We start from the raw sequence: 19,504 nt of genomic DNA, 5'->3' as shown, positions 1-19,504 counted from the left end.
CAGCACAGGCAAATCCGTACACACGGGAGGCGGAGTGGCAGCTGCAGGGCATGCGAGTGGCGGAGGGGGACGCGAGTGGCCGCTCGGAGGGCCACGCTGGGGTGACGGAGCCGTTTCTGAGCTCGACGGAGGTGGTGGCTGCACCACACTGTGGACGCAAGAAATGCCACCGAATGGTTCACTTAAAATGGTTAACTTCATGTTATTTGAATTTTATATCCCGGAAAAACCGCATAATATATATTTACTTTTCCTTTTAATTTTTTTTTTTAATTATGAAGTATCTGGGCTTCCCTTGTGGCTCAGAAAGTAAAGAGTCTGCCTGCGATGCAGGAGAGGCAGGTTCGATCCCTGGGTGGGGAAGATCCCCTGGAGAAGGGAATGGCAACTCACTGCAGTATTCTTGCCTGGGAAATCTCATGGACAGAGGAGCCTGGCAGGCTACAGTCCACGGGGTCGCAAAGAGCTGGACATGACTGAGCGACTAACACTAAACTATCAAAGTATGGGAACACATTTACAGGAGACTTGGAAAATAAAGAACACGGTTCTTTATTATATTACACTACGTATCACAATTATTTTTCATATAATATATATTACATGTGTCGGTGTGTATATATAGGCTTCCCAGGTGGTGCAGTGGTGAAGAATCTGCCTGCCAATGCAGGAGACGTAGGTTTGATCTCTGAGTTGGGAAGACCCCCCCACCCCCGGAGGAGGAAATGGCAACCCACTCCAGTATTCCTGCCTGGGAAATCCCACGGACAGACGAGCCTGGTGGGCTACAGCCCACGGGGACACAGAGTCGGGCACGACTGAATAACTGTGCACACACCCACGCACATGTGTGTATATACATAAAGAGCTATATATTAAACATTTAATATTAAATATTATATATTGTATTAATCTTATATAGAACAAAATAATATTAGTATATTAAATGTGTCCATCTTAAATATGGACTGACCGACTGAGCAACAATCGGTCTGTTTATCACATGTATGTTAGAGTTTGAGTCTTTCCCGGAACTGCACTCTCTATAACAGCCCCAAGTCTCTCTTAAGGACCTGGGGGCACCCAAAGCCGTCCTTTCCTTCCTCCCACGGCCTCAGACTGTCCAGACTCACTTGCTTTCTCTGGAGGCTGCCTCCCCTCTGGAACATAAGCTCCGGGAGAGGGGGACTTCGTTTTATCCATGACTGCATCCCCGGCGCCTCCACGTCTTGCCCGGACAGGATGCCCGGATGTCTCGACTGAGGGAGTGCGATCTGAAATCTGAAACGAGTGCTTCTGACAGCATTTAAAGGGCTTTCCCTGGGTTTCGTGTTTGATTGGGCTGTGGAAGAATAACCATGTTTTCACTGCTTTTATGAAATAAACCTGTATCTAAAATAATGACTGTGCCCATCGACAGACTGGAGAAACGAAGCATAGTCCAACCACACGATGGAACACTACTCGGCCGTTAAAAGGAAGAGGATTCTGACACAGCTACAACCTGGACGAGCCTTGAGGACACAACGCTCAGTGAAATAAGCCAGACTCTAAGAAGGCAATCACAAATCCGCTGGGATTCCACCCACATGAGGTCCCTAAAGTCGACACGTTCACAGTGACAGAGATGGGGGGGGTGGGAAGCGAGTGTCGGGTGGGGCCAGGGGCCAGGGCGTCTGCCTGCTAAGATGCTAAGGTTCTCAGGATGGACAGTGGTGATGGTATAGCACCCTGCGGCTATACTTAACACCAGGGAACCATGTGCTTAGACACGGTTAGGACGGTATGTTTCGTTACATGCATTTCACTGTAATCAAGACAGGTTTTTAAATTAAACTCCACGCGAATGCAGGCATTCCCACTGAGCTCCTGGCAGCTAGCAGCCCTGGAGGCTGAGGTGGGGGACGCTGGCTGTGGGGGGCATCCACAAAAGGCCTGGCTTCTTCCTCATTGGAGGTAGACACCGGGAGACCCTGAGACCACCATTAACCCCTTGTCTGACAGAGCAGGGTGTGGGGTCCCAGAGGAGCCAGGCTTCAGTCATTGGGTCCCACAGGTGGCCAGAGTGGGACGAACTGGCCCGAGTGCCCCCAGCCCCACAGCCAGAACTGGGGCCTCCAATCCAGGGGCCACGCTCCCTTGACCTGAGACCCTTTGGGGGCAGGAAGTGCATCTCTAAAGCCCCACACCTGTGCCTGGGCCCCACACCATCCCTGGATCAAAGCTTCTGCCTGGAGGGGTACGGCTGGGCCCCAACTGAGAGGCACGGGGCTGGGGAGCATGTGGGGTGTGTGTGCGTGTATCCGTGTGTATGTGTTTATCTGTGCACAGTATATGTATCTGTATGTGTGTATCTGTGTGTGCAGGTATGTCTCTGTGCGCATATGTGTGTATATGTTTATCTGTGCATAGTACACATATCTGTATCTGTGTATGTGTGTATCTATGTGTGATGCATATATGTGTGTATCTGTATCTGTTTATTTGTGTGTAGTATATGTATCTGTATGTGTATCTCTGTGTGGATGCATATCTGTGTGTGTGTTTATTTGTGTGCAGTGTATGTTTTTGTATGTATGTGCATCTCTGTGTATCTGTGTGTATATGTTTATCTGTGCATAGTATATGTATCTGTATGTGTGTATTTGTGTGTGTGGATGAATATCTGTGCATGTCTCTATGTATATATTTATCTACGTGTAGTATATGTATCTGTATATATGTGCATCTGTGTATATCTGTGTATTTATGCATAATATCTGTGTGTATATTTGTGTGTACATGTTTATCTGTGCATAGTATATGTATCTGTATGTGTGCATCTGTGTGTGGAGGCATATATGTGTGTGTGTCTGTGTGTACATGTTTATTTGTGTGTAGTGTATGTATCTGTATGTATGTGCATCTGTGTGTATCTCTGTATGTGTACATATGCATCTGTGTATATATGTTTATCTGTGCATAGTATACATATCTGTATGTGTGTGTATCTGTGTGTGTGGATGCATATCTGTGTGTGTTTCTGTGTATATATTTATCTATGTGTAGTATATGTATCTGTATGTACTGTGCATCTGTATCTCTGTGTGTATCTGTGTGTGATATATGTATCTCTGTGTATATGTTTATCTGTGCATAGTATACATATCTGTATGTGTGTATATCTGTGTGTGGAGGCCTATCTGTGTGTGTGTCTGTGTTTACATGTTTATTTGTGTGTATTATATGTATCTGTATGTATATGCATCTGTGTGTATCTCTGTGTGTATCTGTGTGTGCATGTATGTATCTGTGTATGTATTTATCTGTGCATAGTATACATATCTGTATGTGTGTGTGTCTGTATATGGAGGCATATCTGTGTGTGTGTCTGTGTGTACATGGTTATTTGTGTGTAGTGTATGTATCTGTGTGTGTATCTGTGTGTGCATGTATGTATCTCTGTGTATATATTTATCTGTGTGTAGTATATGTATCTGTGTGTATGTGCATCTGTGTGTATCTCTGTGTGTATCTGTGTGTGCATGTATATATCTCTGTGTATATATTTATCTGTGCACAGTATACATATCTGTATGTGTGTGTGTCTGTATATGGAGGCATATCTGTGTGTGTGCCTGTGTGTACATGGTTATTTGTGTGTAGTGTATGTATCTGTGTGTGCATGTATGTATCTCTGTGCATATATTTATCTGTGCATAGTATACACATCTGTATGTGTGTGTGTCTGTATGTGGAGGCCTATCTATGTGTGTGCCTGTGTGTACATGTTTATTTGTGTGTAGTATATGTATCTGTGTGTATGTATTTATCTGTACATAGTATACACATCTGTATGTGTGTGTGTCTGTATGTGGAGGCCTATCTATGTGTGTGTCTGTGTGTACATGTTTATTTGTGTGTAGTATATGTATCTGTGTGTATGTGCATCTGTGTGTATCTCTGTGTGTATCTGTGTGTGCATGTAGTATCTGTGTGTGCATGTATGTATCTGTGTGTATGTATTTATCTGTGCATAGTATACATATCTGTATGTGTGTGTGTCTGTGTGTGGAGGCATATCTGTGTGTGTGTCTGTGTGTACATGGTTATTTGTGTGTAGTGTATGTATCTGTGTGTGTATCTGTGTGTGTAGTGTATGAATCTCTGTGTATATATTTATCTGTGCATAGTATACATATCTGTATGTGTGTGTGTCTGTGTGTGGAGGCATATCTGTGTGTGTGTCTGTGTGTACATGGTTATTTGTGTGTAGTGTATGTATCTCTGTGTATATATTTATCTGTGCACAGTATACATATCTGTATGTGTGTGTGTCTGTGTGTGGAGGCATATCTGTGTGTGTGTCTGTGTGTACATGGTTATTTGTGTGTAGTGTATGTATCTGTGTGTGTATCTGTGTGTGTAGTGTATGAATCTCTGTGTATATATTTATCTGTGCATAGTATACATATCTGTATGTGTGTGTGTCTGTGTGTGGAGGCATATCTGTGTGTGTGTCTGTGTGTACATGGTTATTTGTGTGTAGTGTATGTATCTGTGTGTGTATCTGTGTGTGCATGTATGTATCTCTGTGTATATATTTATCTGTGCACAGTATACATATCTGTATGTGTGTGTGTCTGTGTGTGGAGGCCTATCTGTGTGTGTGCCTGCGTGTACATGGTTATTTGTGTGTAGTGTATGTATCTGTGTGTATGTGCATCTGTGTGTGTCCCTCCATGTGTGTGCATGTGTGTGCTTTTCCAGACCATGGCAAGGCCCCGAGAGGGTGCCGGGGGAAGGCATGGCACAGGCAAAGCCAGAGGGAGGAAGTGGTGAGCCTTGGGCGGGCTCCTTACAACAGCCGGCCCGGGGCCCTCTGGCGCCGTGACTCTGTGCCAGAGGCCTCTCTGGGCCTCGTCTCCCGGCCTGTGTCACTCCAGGAAGGCAACTTGGAGAAGGCAGCTCAAGCGCTAGGACTCCGGCTCCAGGAGCCTCCGTGACTTGGAGCAGAGAGCGGGGGTGGCGGCTGGGCCGGGCGCCTGCTGCCCCCCCCTCAGGCACCTCCTGCCGCCCCGGGCGGGCCCCCCGTCCCGGGCCCCCCCCAGCCGGGCTCTTACCGGTGGCACCTTCGTGGCAGAGCCTGGGGTCGGCGGCCCTTCATCCCGGGGCGCTGACGGGCCGTGGGGCTCCATGTCCTTCCCTGCAAGACAGTGGTCGGCGTGAGGCCCGGGGCAGGGCTGCCCCGCGCACAGCAGGCCGGGCTCGGGCGCCAACAGCCTGGGCGGGGCAGGAAGCCAACCCGGGCGGCGGGTGAGGAACCAGAGATCTGATCAACACCAGCCAGCCACACGGCGGGGGGGCGGTCACCATAGGGAGGGGTGTCACCAATGGGAGCAGATGTCACTGCTAGGAGGGGGGTCACCACTGGGAGGGGAGTCACTTCAGGGAGGGGTGTCACCTCTGGGAGCAGATGTCACTGCAAGGAGGGGGGTCACCACTGGGAGGGGAGTCACTCCAGGTGGGGGGTCATTGCATGGAGGCGTCACTGCTGGGTGGGAGTCCGGGCACCAGGGTGGCCTGGCCTTCAGGGTTCCGCACGGCAGGCTCCCAGTTTGCAGGTCCAGGGCATCCAAACTACACCTGACCCCATCCCACTGCCCAGTCCTCCAGCTGGAACCCCACTGCCCCCAGTGCCGGACTCTCGGAGGGGTGTGGGTGGACACTGTCCCCGCGCCCCTTCCCAGTAGGTGTCCTCTCCGGGTTGACTGAGGGGTGGGAGAGGGGCCTGAGGTGCCCGGACTTGATCCTGGGGTAGGTGGCTGCCCCACCCTCGGCTCGTTTCTAAAGCCCCGGTTCACGGGCAGGAAGAAGCGGGCAATGATCTCTGAGGCCACTCCCGCCCACTTCCTGCAGCTGGTGGCTGATCGCCTGGTCCCTGCGCGGGAGCGGACGTGGCGATGACCAGGGAGAACCACACTGACCAGGAGGCGAGGGGAGGGCCCACAGAGGGCGGTGTCTGCAGACCCCCTTCCCCGGAGCCCTGGCCTGAGAGCCGCGCTCTGCAGAAAAACCAGCGTGGAGGCCGGGGACAATGAGCCCGTCCTGCAGCCGGGCGCGCTGGGGCAGCGAGGTCACCAAGGAGCATGCGCCCCTGTGCTCGGCCCTGCGTCCCCTCCCCTGACCACAGCCCGGGGCTGGCTGCTGACGGGGGCCTGCTCCATGCCCCAGGGGCCCTGCCATCCAGGCACACTGGATTCAGGACCTGTCATGGGGGGCCCAGCCTGGGGCCGTCAGGGGGCAGCCTCCCAGAGTGGGTGCTACCACCTGGCTGGGCGGACGCGGGGGCCCCGCGGGAGTGGGGTGAGGGCCACCCAGCAGTCAGAGGCTGGCACCGGCTCCTCTCCCTGCCCGTGCACGCCCACCTCCTCGCCCTGCCCGCTGCACCTGCCACCCGGGCCTGTGCCCTGGAGATCCGAGCCTCCCGCCTCCCCTGCGCCCTCGGGGCCAGGGCGTAGCAGCAGGGAGTGAATTTGGGGTTTACTTCCCTGGGCGCCCCTCAAGGGCTGTGAACGTGGACAAAGCGGCCTGTTTCCCCATGCATTTGATGACACTTTGGGTGGGTGGTCCTGACGGCGTGTCGGCCTGACACTCTCCTGGCTTCCTCCAGGGGCCGGAGGGGCTGGGGTCCCCTTCTTGGCTCAAAAGCAGGTGATGGGAGCAGCATGGGCAGGCCACAGGAGGCCAGGCCAGGCAGCGGAGGGGGCCCCTCTCCTACCCCTCGGGACCACCAGAAGGATGCGCTGGGCTCTCCGGGGGTGGTGGTCTCAGACGCGGCAGAGAGGGCTCAGCTCAGCCTGCCAGGGGCAGGGCAGACGTGGGGCGTTGCGGGTGGGGGTGGGGGTTAGTGCCCAGAGCTGTGACAGCGCCGGCAGGCACAGGTGACCTGCGTGCTTCGTGCCCAGCGCTTTATCCCCAAGCACAACAGCAGCGGGTCTGAACCGCCCTGGCTCAGGGCCCGGGACTCCGCTGCAGCTAGCGCAGGTCCTAATATTCCCCCATTTTACAGATGAGGAAACCGAGGCCCTGCCGCTGGACCGGGGTCCCCCAGCCTGAGGGCAGGGGCTGAGGTCAGGCTGCCTGGGCCACTGCCCTGCACTGCCTCTGCAGGGACAAGGATCTGCCTCCAGCCTTGGACTGGGGAGCCCCCCGCTCGACCTCCACGGCCAAAGGGGTGAAACCTGGACCCCGAGGTCATGGGGCTCTCCGGCCCTACGAGCCTTCTGTTCATTAATCCCGCGGGGGGACGCCCCCCCTTGCTGACCAGGACAGAACAGAGAGGGTGAGGGACATGTCTGAGGTCACACGGTCCAGGAGGACCCCCGCCCCTCCCGCAGCCCCCAGGTGAGCAGGTCCCCCTGTGGGCACTGACCTGGACCCACATCGAGCTCATGCTCTCCACCCACGAGCAGGTTCCGGCTGACCTTCTGGGGGGTGGACGAGGGCGGACACAGCGAGAAGCGCCGTCGCAGAAAGGCCTCCTCCTTCATGGCGTGGGCACAGGGCGGCTTCTGGAAGGAAGGAGGGGGTCACTGGTCACACCTCACGCCGAGGCCGGGGCAGCCTGGGGCCTGGAGGCCACGGGCATCCTCCACCTGCCTGGCAAGGGGACCAGAGACACGCCAGAGTCAGGGGTCCCATCGTACAGTCAGGTCCAAAACGGGACACGGAGGGCCCGAGGGGCCTGCGAGGCAGTCACCCAGGAAGGCCGCGTGACCGAGTGCAGGCTTTCCAGCGTCCGAATCGGAAGCCAGGCCCCGACCAGCCAGTTCGGCCATCACAGCTTTGGCAGGACAGTCTGCCCTCCACCCAAGGGCTGGCGCTAAAGCGGCCCTGTTGGACCCTGGCCACGGAGAAGCGGAGTAGACGTGGGCCACCCGCTGTCCCCTCCAGGGATGGAGCTACGGGGAGGGCGGAGCGCTGCCCGAGAGGGGGCCGCAGGCGGGCGAGACAGGCGGCCCAGAGCGCCAGGGGCCACGGGCGCGGGCTGGGGCTGGCCTTGACCCCAGCCTGCCCAGCCCACCTAAGAAAGCCGTGAGACCACTCCCCGCCCTCCCCTGCTTCGCCTCCTTGGCTGGGTTTCCGACATCTGCACCCAAAGCGCCTGGAGAGAAAGTGCAGGTGAGCTTAGGGCGAGGTTGGCCCGAGTCAGCTCCCTGCTTCGCAGCACGGCCCGAACCCACCTCCCAGCCCTGGAAAGAGGGGCAGCCGGGGAAAGCCCTGGGCTGCCCGCCACACCCTCCCAGGCCCGGCGGCCACGCCCTCCCGGGTCCGGCGGCCACGCCCTCCCGGGTCCGGCGGCCACGCCCTCCCGGGTCCGGCGGCCACGCCCTCCCGGGCCCGGCGGCCACGCCCCCCGGGTCCGGCGGCCACGCCCCCCCGGGCCCGGCGGCCACGCCCTCCCGGGCCTGCCTGCCTCTCGCCCATGCCCCTCGCAGCCCCACCCTGAACAGGGCCGGGGCCAGCCTCTCACAGTGGACTGCAGCCCGTTTTACAGTAGAGAAAATCGTGGTCCCCAGAGCGCTGTGGTCGCCGCCGAGCAGATGCTGGCAGAGCAGGGACTCGGCCCCGATGCTGCGCTCTGTCCTCTCCCTGAGGACGTACTGCACAGAAGCTGGCTGACCACCCTCTCTTCCAAGCCTGGGGGTGCCCCCTGCCGCCTCCCCGGGTGGACTGAGGCTTCCTGCCAAGCCCAGGACAAAGGCCCCACTTTCTCCCACAGCCCTGGGCCTTCCTGGGGTGGGAGCAGCAGATAGCAGCCTTTCCTGCTGGGACAGTGGGTGCCTGGGTGGGGCTTCAGGAGGGGCAGGGTAGCCCCGGGCTCCATCCGCAGCCTCAGGACCTTCTCTGTGCTTTCCGCCCAGGGATCCTGGGGGACCCGAGGTGCAGCTGGGCCTAGTGCCCGCCCCGCCCCCCTCCCCGCTTCCTCACCACTGCGGTGTCACCTGGCCAAGCTGGTTACCTGCACTGTTTTACAGATGGCGAAACTGGTTTCAGAGAGGTTGGGTATTTTATTTTTTTGAGAATCATCTCAAACCTGGCTCCTGAGTTCCCAACCCCCACCCCCATCGGTTCAGGTAGGTTTCTAGCAAACCCACTGCCAGGGAAGGGGGTGGGGTGGGCGTCTGGGGTCCAGCCCCTGCTGGTCGGAGTCCTGGTGGACACTCACTGCTTGCCCTGGCTTGTCTCAAGCCAGGGAGCCAGCACCTGAGAGGCGGCCCTGCCTTCCCACTCCTGCAGCTGAGCTCTCGCAAGCACTGGGCTGGCAGCCAAAGTGAGTCAGACGCACTTCTGCCCGGGGGCCCCAGGGTGCAGGATGACGGATGACACGGGTAGGCTGCCCTCGCCGGGAGCCTCGCGTCTCTCAGGGGTTGAGTCTTGCAAACTTGGGGCGGGCAGAGGGGCTCCTGCCCTCAGCTCCCAGATCTGGTCACGGGCCCCGGCTCCACCGGGGTGGGGGGGAGGGCACAGGGGCCCCTGGCTGCCTTTCTCCTCAGGTCCTACTGCGTGTCTTCCCCGGGCACAGATAACAACCGGGGACCAGTGGCTTCATTGGTCTGGGAGCCCGCATCTGCTCGGCCACTCCATCTTCCCTCCCACCTTCGCTCTCTCCCTTACACCCACCCATTATTCCACACATCCATCCAGCCACCTTCCTACCTGCCTACCTGTCCATCCATTTAACCAACTTCCTAACCATCCATTTATCCAATCACCCGTCCATCCATCCATTCATTAATTCACTCATCCATCTATCCGCCCATCCATCCATGCACCCACCCACCCATCTACCAATCCATCCATCCGTCCACCCACCCATCTACCCATCCACCCACCACCCACCAATCTACCCATCCATCCATCCATCCATCCAATCTCTCCCCCCCCCACCTCCTTGAATCTCTAGATAGCCAGTGAGCAGCCTCATTTCCTTTCTTCCCTTCCTCCCTACTTGTCCAATAATCAGACACATCAGAGGTGACATCGTGGCTGGCCCAGAGCAGACACCCCCAATCCAAGGGCAGTGCCGGGACGCACCTGTGGATACCAGTTCTGTGTCCTGACTGCCCGGACCAGGCGCGGGCCCCCGCGGACCCCCCCCCCGCGGGCCCCCCTGGCCTGCTGGGACAGTGGGCGTGGCTCCCCTCCAGCAGGGTCTCAGGGGCTGCGCAGAGCCCACCCCTGGCTGCCGTCCATGGTCTCCTTTAAGGCCGTGGAGGCGGAGACGCTGCTCTGTTCACTCCAGAGGTGCATCCAGGCCCGCTCTCCCCAGAGCTCATCCCTGCCTGCGGAACACAGCCCGGCCTCTGTCTCCTGGTCCCTGTTTTCCAGGCCGTCAGGTCCCCGGCCCGCCCCTCCCACCTCACTCCCTGCTGGCTCCGTCACCCACGCTGCCCCAGCCACACTGGTCCCCTTTATGCTCCTCACACATGCCCGTGCCCGCCGGGGCCTCGCGCGGATGCCGCCCCCCCGCGCCGAACACCCTCACCCACATCTCCGTCCGTCCGGGTGGCCGGGCCCTTCTCGAATTCCACCCTCCGATCAAATGTCACTTCCCAGAAGGCTGCCACCCCCCGTCTCACACGACGCCACGTCCCCGCGGTGCAGTCCAGGTGGCTGCAGCGGCGCTCCGCGTTCCTTCCTCTGTGTTAGCTCTCCTCCCCCACAGGACGCAAGCTCCAGGGAGGGGACAGCGCTGTCCCTCCTGTCTGCGGTGTCTCCGCACAGCCAGGCCCAGGGACTGGCAGGGGGCGTGAGGCCTCGGTGGGGACGGGGGGCTGGGGTGAAGGAAGGCAGCCCAGTCGCCCCTGGGCTGAGAGCCTCCTGCTCCTCCGTGGGTCTCGGGGGGGGGGGGACCTCAGAGAGGCGGTCAGGGTCGGCCTGGGGTCCATTTCCACGGCAACCCTGGTAAGGTTCCTCCTGCCACGCCTGGTGCAGCTGAAGGATGAGGCCCTGCCCTCCAGGCACTGACAGAGTCTGCAGGCCCTCGGAGGCTCCCAGCCGGGAGGACTGCTGGCCTGATGCTGGGCTGACCGAGCCCTGGTCTGCGGGTCCTCTCGTCCCGGGGAAAGCTGAAGGCTCACAGCGCTGGGAGGAGAGACCCCTATGGGAGCCAGTCCGTGAGGATGGAGGGAAGGAAGAACAGATGGGTGAGGAAACAGACTTCCCAGCTGAGCCAGCGGGAGCCAGGACCGCACCGGCGGTGGGCAGCCCTCTCCCTCTGCCCTGGCCTGGGCGCCAGCTGCCCAAGCACTCAGGGCACTCTCTCTGGGGGCACTCTCTCTGGAGGGCACTCTCTCTCTGAGCCCGCCGTGGACGCTTGGAGCCTCGATCCCTCCCACCTAGGGTGTCAGAGGCCGCCGTGCGCCTTCCTCTCGTTGGCCTCTCTGGCCTCTGATGGCCAGGATGAGCCCTGTGATAGTAACAGCCTCCCGTCCCGTTGTGGGACGACGCTCCACAACTGGCTCTCGGTTGACAGCGCCCAAATCCTTCCCCCGTGGCCATGAAGGAGGCTGATCCCACCATCCTGCTGTGGCTTCGTCTGGCGCTTAAGATCACGGAGTCCAGGGGCCTGAGAGGACACTGTGGGGCCTGGAGGGAAGGCGCCCAGCACAGCCCGTGTGTGGGGCCCTGATACCCCGGTGAGGAGCCTCGGGCGTTTCTGCAAGGGGAGCCCCAGCCCAGAGATGCCAGGGCCCCCAAGTGGGGGCTCACCGTGGAGGCCGGGAGGCCGGAGGCGGTGGGGAGGGGGGGCCCCGTGTGTCTGTGGCCGGGGATGGCCCATCCCCGTGGAGCACAGAGGAGGGGTCTGCAGATCAAGAGCCCCCAGGGAAGCCACTGCAGCTGCTCCGCTCAGACCCACAGCCTGGGAGGGCACAAGCCGCAGAGCTGAGGGTGCAGGTGTGGCCGGCTTCCGCCCCACCTCCGCGGCGGGTGGAGGGGGCCCCACCCAGCAGGCAGGACCCCCAGCCCTGGGGGTGCAGGTGGGGGACAGTGAGGGGGGCCCGGGAGGGGAGGCAGCCCTGACTCCTGGCTCGGCCCCCTCCCCCGCCGTGGTCTGAGCAGGCCCCTCAGTTCCGTGCTCCCCCCGGGGCGGGAAAGCGCCCCAGCATCCGGGGCAGCTGGGTCCCACGCGGTGCCGGCCCAGAGGTGGACTACAGGTCAGGCTCTGAGCTGCCTGGCCCAGCCCCATGTCTCTGAGCTCCAGCACCAGCTCGGGCACCTGGCAGGTGACAAGCTCTCTGTCTTGAGCCAAGACCGAGTGGCCAACAGCGAGGCCGGGAGAGCAGGCCCAGAGCCCACAGTGTCCACCTGGGGGCCCACACACTGCCTGCCCCGACCTGCTGGAAGCTGCCTTCCGAGCAGTTCTGTGCCTCTAAACGCTGTCCCCTCCCTCACCCCCCGACGCCCACCTTCCAGCCAGAACAATGCGATCCTTGTGAAGAAAGGTCACGGGTGTTAGCGGCTGCACCGGCAGGACGCGCGGCCCGCTTTTCCGGGGCTGGAATCCGCTGGGCCACAGTGGACTGGGGAGGTGGGAAGGGCTGAGGCTCTGAGAAGGAATCCCACAGAACCCCCGGCTTGCTCCACATCCCGCTCGGCGGCATGGAAGTGGGGGGCATCCCGCCTTGCCTGCAATGTCTGCGTGGCCTCTGTTAGGTCCCTATTTGAGATGGGAGGTTGCTCTGAATGGAGGTGATGAAGTCCCCTGCAGAGGCCGATGGGCCAACCCAGGATGCCCGCTCCCTTGTGCTCACGGCTGCCTGGTTAGCATTCCCACCGCTGGCCCAGGGTCACGCCGGCCCAGCTGTGCTGGCAGAGGCAGGGGAGGTGTTCCTGGGCAGTGGAGAGGTGGCTGGGGCCATTGGGGGCTCCCCATGAACCAGTGGAGGCGGGAGAAGCAGGCACGTACAGCCGGGTCCCCACATCGCCAATGTGCCCACGTTCACAGTACACCCACTTCTGCTTGAACCGAATGATTATGAAAGGCGAGGGGCGAAATGCACCCAAATCACAGATGAGCTCGAGGATGGAGCCCGCCTGCATGGCTCTCTGTCTGCACACTCAACGGAGGGTCAGCAGATCCCAGGGAAGGACGGCAGTTGTCAGGGAAAGGACCCCGGCCGCCGTGTCCACACCACACATCTGCATTCCAGAAATTTGCTGGGGACCCCAGGCTGGTGACCATGGGGTCCCTGCCGAGAGGAGTCTCATGAAGGTCCAGAAACACAGCCCGCCTACTGTCCCCCAGCTGGTACCAGCATCTGGGGCTCAAACTGGGCAGCCTGGGCAGCCCCCACGGGAACACGGGGGGCACCTCGACACGGCAGACCAGTGGTCAGGACTCTGGGCATGGGGCTCCTGCAGGCCCCGTGCTGCGGACAGGCCCTCCAAGGGCCCTGGGCCCTTTCACACGCGCTGCCCCACGTGATGCGATTCTCATGGCACCTGAGGGATGAAGGGGAGTGGATCTCATGACCCGATTTTAAAGATGCAGAAACCAAGGTCCCAGGAGGGGAAAGCGCCGTGTGAAGTCCGAGGGCTCGGACTGGGCCGAGGTCCTCTCAAGGCGGCACAGCTTCAAGCCCCCTGCCCCCCTGTACCTCAGAGATGGCTGAGGGCAGGGATAGAAAGGAGGGGGGCAGGCAGGATCCCGAGGGACAGGGCGGGAGCCCAGCCTACCCCAGGGACAGGCCGCCTCGGAGCATCTGAGCCCCGGGGAGAGGGGCTGGAAGTGGCCTGCCCTGCTGAAGGGTCGGCAGGGCCTTGCCTGGTGTTCCCGGCTGACAGTCGGGTCCCGTGGCCATGGGCAGGGCTGGGCCCTGGCACCCGCCCACCTGGCCTCCTGACTGACGCCAGGCCAACTGGCACAGCCAGCGCTGCCCACGTGCGCGTCCTCTGCCGTAGAGCCATCCCGCCCAGTTCTAGAGGGTGGGGGCCACAGTGGTCCCCGCTGCAGGCCCGATCCCAGCCTGTCCCGCCCCGACCCTGCCTGCCGTCCCACTGAGAGCTTGGTTTTCAGATGCAAACTGCATCCTGGGGATGGGGCTCTGGGGTGGGGTGGAGAGAGCCAAGGGCAGGAGACCGGGCCAAGGTCCGGACCAGCCCGCTCTCAGTCCAGCATCGGAAGCAGCAGGTGGACGCGGGTCCCCAAGTGACCTCATGCCTGAGTCTGGCTGCTGACCTGAAGTGCTGGACGGAACCAGAGTGACTGTGAACGCCACTGCGGCCATGGAACAGGAACATGAGTCAGACGCACACACATGGGCCATAGCCGGCTCCTCAGCTCCTCTGCTGGTCTGCACAACGGCCCTGGGGATCGGGCGGGTGGACACCATGCGGTAATTATGCTCCAGTTTTTTCCCAAAACCAGCCACAGCCATGCTGCAGGCGGAAGGACTCTGCACAACGTGCAGGAAAACTGGGCATTGGATCTTGACGAACTCCTTTCCCTGCCTCCCACGCGCCATCGGACGTGCAGCTCGGCATGCAGCTGCCCCCTTTCTATTTGGTGTCGACGCTGCAGCCCCAGAGAGCGGAGACAGAGAAGCGTGACCACAGGGCTGGGTTAAGATAACTGAGCTTATGCCAAGAACCAACTATGTACTTCCTTTGTGGCTCCGCTGGTAAAGAATCTGCCTGCAACGCAGGAGGCCTGGGTTCGATTCCCTGGGTTGGAGAAGATCCCTCAGAGAAGGGAAAGACTACGCACTGCAGTATTCTGGCCTGGAGAATTCCATGGACTGGACTGTATAGTTAGTCCACGGGATCACAAAGAGTCGGACACAACTGAGCGACTTTTGCCTTCACTATGCTAAGAACCAGCTATGTACGACACATACTATAACTCAGACAGAAAACAAGCCTATGGTTACCGAAGGGGAAGTGGGGAGGGAGAAATGAGAAGTTTGGGACTAACAGATAGAAACTACTAAATATAAAGCAATAAACAAGGACCTACTTGGAGCACAAGAGAACTATGCTCGGTATCTCAGAGTAACCTACAATGCAAAAGAAACTGTAGAAGAACCTGTGTAGATGTATGACAATCACTTTGATGTACCTCTGAAACTAACACAACATTGTAAATCAATTGTATTTCAAGTTTTAAAACGCTGAAATTAAAAAAAAAAAACACACCACTACAGAAGCCACTTTTTGCCTTTAAGAATGTGAGAGCACCAAAGGATGGATGCTTTTGAACCGTGGTGCTGGAGAAGACTCTTGAGAGTCCGTTGAACAGCAAGGAGATGAAACCAGTCAATCCTAAAGGAAATCAATCCTGACTATTCATTGGAAGGACTGATGGTGAAGCTGAAGCTCCAATATTCTGGCCACCCGATGCGAAGAATTGACTCACTGGAAAAGACCCCTATGCTGGGAAAGATTGAAGGCAAGAGGAGAAGGGGATGACAGAGGATGAGATGGTTGGATGGCATCACCAACTCGATGGACATGAGTTTGAGCAAACTCGGGGAGATGGTGAAGGACAAGGAAGCCTGGTCTGCTGCTGTCCATGGGGTCACAAAGAGTCGGACACGACTGAGTGACTTAACAACAATGTAAAAGCCACATGTCCAAGGGCACCCACTTAAAACACAATCCTATGGCCTCCTCTTTAATGCCCAGCTGGCTTTGGACTCCATAAAACCCCTCCCTGGCCTTGTCCGGGTTGGGGTGAAGCCTCCTTTCCCAGCTGTGCCCCCCGAATCTCTCCTCTTCAGGGAAGGAGGCTCCACATCCGAGGCTGGAGCCCCCTGTCTGCCCTGGACGCAGCTGCTGGCTGGGAGGCCATGCCCTCAGCGCCTCGAGGCTGGAGGGGAGACAGAGCCTCACTCGGATGACCACCTCCTGGGTCCCTGAAGAGCCCTGGTCCCACCCCTGTGCTTACGGGGGCGGCACCAGCATCCTCTGAGGCCTTCAGGTGGGCGGTGCCCCCATCACTGGGAGCCCTGGGGGACTCACTAAGCAGGAGGGTGCGGTCCATGTCATGACTGCTCCCGGCAAGGACGGACGTTGCTCTGGGGACCCAAGTTCCGGAGGGCGATAGCCACGACATTCTGCACCAGGTGTGGACCCCTGACACCCTCCTGCCCAGGACCACGGCCCCTCACCGTAGGGTTTCCCGTAGGGCTGGAGCCCAGGCTACCTAGCCTTGGGGTGCAGGGCTCACCGAGGTTTCCAGGAGGCGGATTTTGGGGGGTTTCGCCACAACTTGAGTGCAAGAAGAGGACAGGAGGGGACCTGACTTCTCGGGCAAATCCCTGTGTAAACTGAAAACTCCCTCTTGCTGGACAGACCTAATCCCCCAGAGTGGCAGCCCCTGCAGGACGCACATACCCCTGCACAGCCCCCTGCCCCATACCAGAGGAGCCGGCGGGTGGGCCGCAGGCACCATGCCCCTCCTCCCCTCCTGTCGGCCTGCCGCCCCCTGCAGGGGCTGGGAGGATGCTAGCTCTTAGAAGCAACAAAGACCCCAAGTTCCAGTACTCCACTTCCTTGCCTTCTCCCCACTTTACAGATGCAGTAACTGAGGCCCAGAGGGTGAGCTGGCTCACCCAGGACCATGTGGCCGGTTGGCACCAACCCCGACTCCCAGGTCACCTGGGGCAGGCGTGCTGGGCTCCCCTGGGGGTCAGCCCACCGTGGCGGAGCTGCCCTGACAGCCAGGAGAGGAACTCTGGAGAATGTTTACGAGGCTGTGGTCTGTACGGCAGGGAAGCCCACGGCCTCCTCGCACCCTGCCTGTAAAAGCCCCAGACCTTCTGGGTGGACGGGCCACCCTTCTCGCCTCCAGTCCTGGGCTGGGGTAGCCGCTCCTGCCGCTCCTCCGCAGCCCGATCCGTGAGCACCTACTGTGTGCTGTCTGCGGCCCTGGTGCTCCCACAGCCCAGGGGCTGTCTGCATTTCAGCGGGGAGCCCACAGGCTCTTCCTGCATGGCTCCTGGCCCCCACCCAGCCTCTGGTTCAAGGCCTTATTCACTGCTGACCGTCTGGGCAGGAACGGGAGCCCTGCCTTCCAGGCCCGTTTGGGATAACCGAGGGGGCAGCCCCTGGGGACCCCACGTCAGGCTGCGGGCCGCCCAGTCACAGCTCCACCTGTCCGTCCCCATGGTTTCTGGGGAAACTGGTTCTGTCGGCTGCGTGGAGAAGGAGGCCCCCGAGTCGGGCGGGACCAGGCTGGAACTGGGCTGAGGGCCCCCCAGGTCCTGCGTGGTAGAGGCGGTCCAGGAAGCTGACCCGGCATCTTGGGGGTGTGGCCCCCACCGCTGCAAGCCCTCCAGTCTCACCTCCAGCCCCTTCGCTCACTGGACCCCCCAGCGGGCCCCACCGTCTGGACCCAAGCAGACCCCACCCGAAGGCACCCAGCTTCCTGGGGCCAACGTGTCAGTGTGACATGGCCCTGAGCCACAAGACATGGTGGGGGGCAGGCCAAGGGCCCCCAGTGAGACCGAAAGAAAAACAAGAAAGAAATGAAAACCTATGTCCACAAGCAGTGTGCGCACACACACATCCACGGCGGCCAAGATGTGGAGGCAGCCCAGACATCCATCAGCTGACCCATGGCTAACCCAGCTGCGGTCCACCCATACTATGGAGAGTTCGTGGACATGGAAAGGGATGGAGCGCTGAGCTGTCCCATTAAGAGGAACTACCTAGAAGGCCTGACGCAGAAGTGATGATGGATGCTATTTCTTTAAAAAAAAAAAAAAAAAAAAACCTCAAATTTTCAAGATTTCCATCGATCACAATCACTGGGCCCAGCCTCTGGCCAATCTCAAGCTCCGGGGCATGGACCCACAGCCCCCTCACCAGGCCTGTGGTCTGCAGACCCGACCAGTTCTCCAGACACAAAGCGGCGGTGACCCGGGTCAAGTCCCACCACTGTGCCTTGTCCAGTGGAGGACAAGAAGTGTTAGTCGCTCAGCCATGTCTGACTCTTTGCGACTCATGGACTGTAGCCCACCAGGCTCTTCTATCCATGGGATTCTCCAGGCAAGAATACTGGAGTGTGTACCCATTCCCTTCTCTGGGGGATCTTCCCAACCCAGGGATCAAATCTGGGTCTTCTGCATTGCAGGCAGATTCTTTATCATCTGAGCCCCCAGTGAGGTTCGGGAAAAAGGTCCCGAGACCCCTGACAAACCCCCACTGGGGCTGAGAAATGCCCCCCACCCCACCCAGGGGAGGGGACCTCACAGGGCTTGTCCTCCAAGTCCCGAGACCTAAATCTGGGTCTGTCCCTGAAACACGGGTCACACCATGAAATGACAAGTTCTAAGGAATGCAGGCGCCTCGTGAGCAGCAGGTGACAGCTAAAAATGAGAGCAAGAGTGATGGGGGATGCAGTGAACGCCTGGAGGCCGACTCTGGGTCAAACATGTTCCTCTGGGTTGGGGTGAGCTTTATGGATACCTGCTTGCCAGGGTTTCAAGGGGCAGCCTCAACCCAGACCCCACGGGCAGCGCCCTTCCAGCCTCAGGAGGGGTCAGACCCCTGGATTATCTGATGTGTGGGGGAGCCCATGTGCTGAGACCACAGGGCCACCCCCTCCAGGCTGTCCTTTCTGACGGGGGCGGGAGGTTTGACAATCCCCCTCCCCCAGCCAGTAAAGGTCAGCGGGAGGAGACAGAGGCCTGCTGGCTCCACCCAGCAGGGCCTCCCTCCTTCTGCAGGCTGGGGGCTACAGCAGCCAGGGTCCCTGCCCCCTGCTGACCATAGAGGTGGCCGGACACAGTGCTGGCTTCACTGGACCCTGAGGCTTTGGGGGAGAACTGACACGTTTCCTCTAAGAGGGCTGCATCGGAGTCCTGGGCAGCCGAAACGCAGAACCAGGTTCCCTCCCAGAGTCCGAAACCAAGGAGTCGGCAGGGCTGCGTCCTCAGAGGCTCCTTCCTGCCGCTTCCGCCGTCCAGGACCCCAGGTGCCCCGGGACTTACGGAAACTTCCCTGCTGTCTCTGCCTCCCCTGTGGGACTCACAGCTCCCTCGCCTTCCCCTTTCCTCCTCAATCGCTGGACTCAAGACTCCACCACATAGTCTGGGATGACCTTGGCCACGACCCTGCCCTGAACTACACCTATGAATTCCTCATTCCAAGGAAGCTCACGTTCACAGGTTCCAGGTTTAGGACGCAGACCCCAAAAGCGGGGCCACCATCCAACTCACTGCAGAAGTTTCTGGGACACCCAGCCCATCAGAGACCCAGGGTGGGGTGAGGGGGACCGCCACCCTCGCCTGGCCTGCAGGAGCCCTGGGGGCGCTTATCCCTCCGCTCGCAGCCGGGCAGGCCCTTCCTGCTCACCCGGGTCAGGCCAGCGCCCACCAAAACCTCCCCATCCCCCATCACCCTCAGCATGGCCACATGTACCCCATCAGCCCTTTGATTAACCTCCTAGGGCTCCAGCGCCAGACCCCCAGCCCCGGCTGCCCCCCACATGGAGGACCCCTCAACCTCCCCT

General features: G+C 59.3%; 1 protein-coding gene across 3 annotated transcripts in view; it reads right to left on the bottom strand.

The window, feature by feature from the left end:
• The window catches only part of OSBPL5 (oxysterol binding protein like 5), a 68,805-nt gene that overhangs the window by 28,447 nt on the left and 20,854 nt on the right, over positions 1-19,504 (bottom strand). For all 3 annotated transcript variants that reach the window (XM_070457829.1, XM_070457827.1, XM_070457828.1), the window contains 2 exons: positions 7,415-7,553; positions 5,103-5,185 (listed from right to left, as the gene is read on the bottom strand). In XM_070457829.1, the coding sequence (XP_070313930.1) occupies positions 5,103-5,185; positions 7,415-7,532 (201 nt within the window). In that variant the 5' untranslated portion in view covers positions 7,533-7,553. Of the gene's footprint in view, positions 1-5,102; positions 5,186-7,414; positions 7,554-19,504 lie in introns of those variants that run through there.

This window comes from Odocoileus virginianus, chromosome 28, assembly GCF_023699985.2.
Source record: "Odocoileus virginianus isolate 20LAN1187 ecotype Illinois chromosome 28, Ovbor_1.2, whole genome shotgun sequence".
NCBI lineage: Eukaryota > Metazoa > Chordata > Mammalia > Artiodactyla > Cervidae > Odocoileus > Odocoileus virginianus.
Note: the sequence above shows the minus strand (reverse complement) of the source record. Positions and strands in the feature narration are given on the sequence as shown.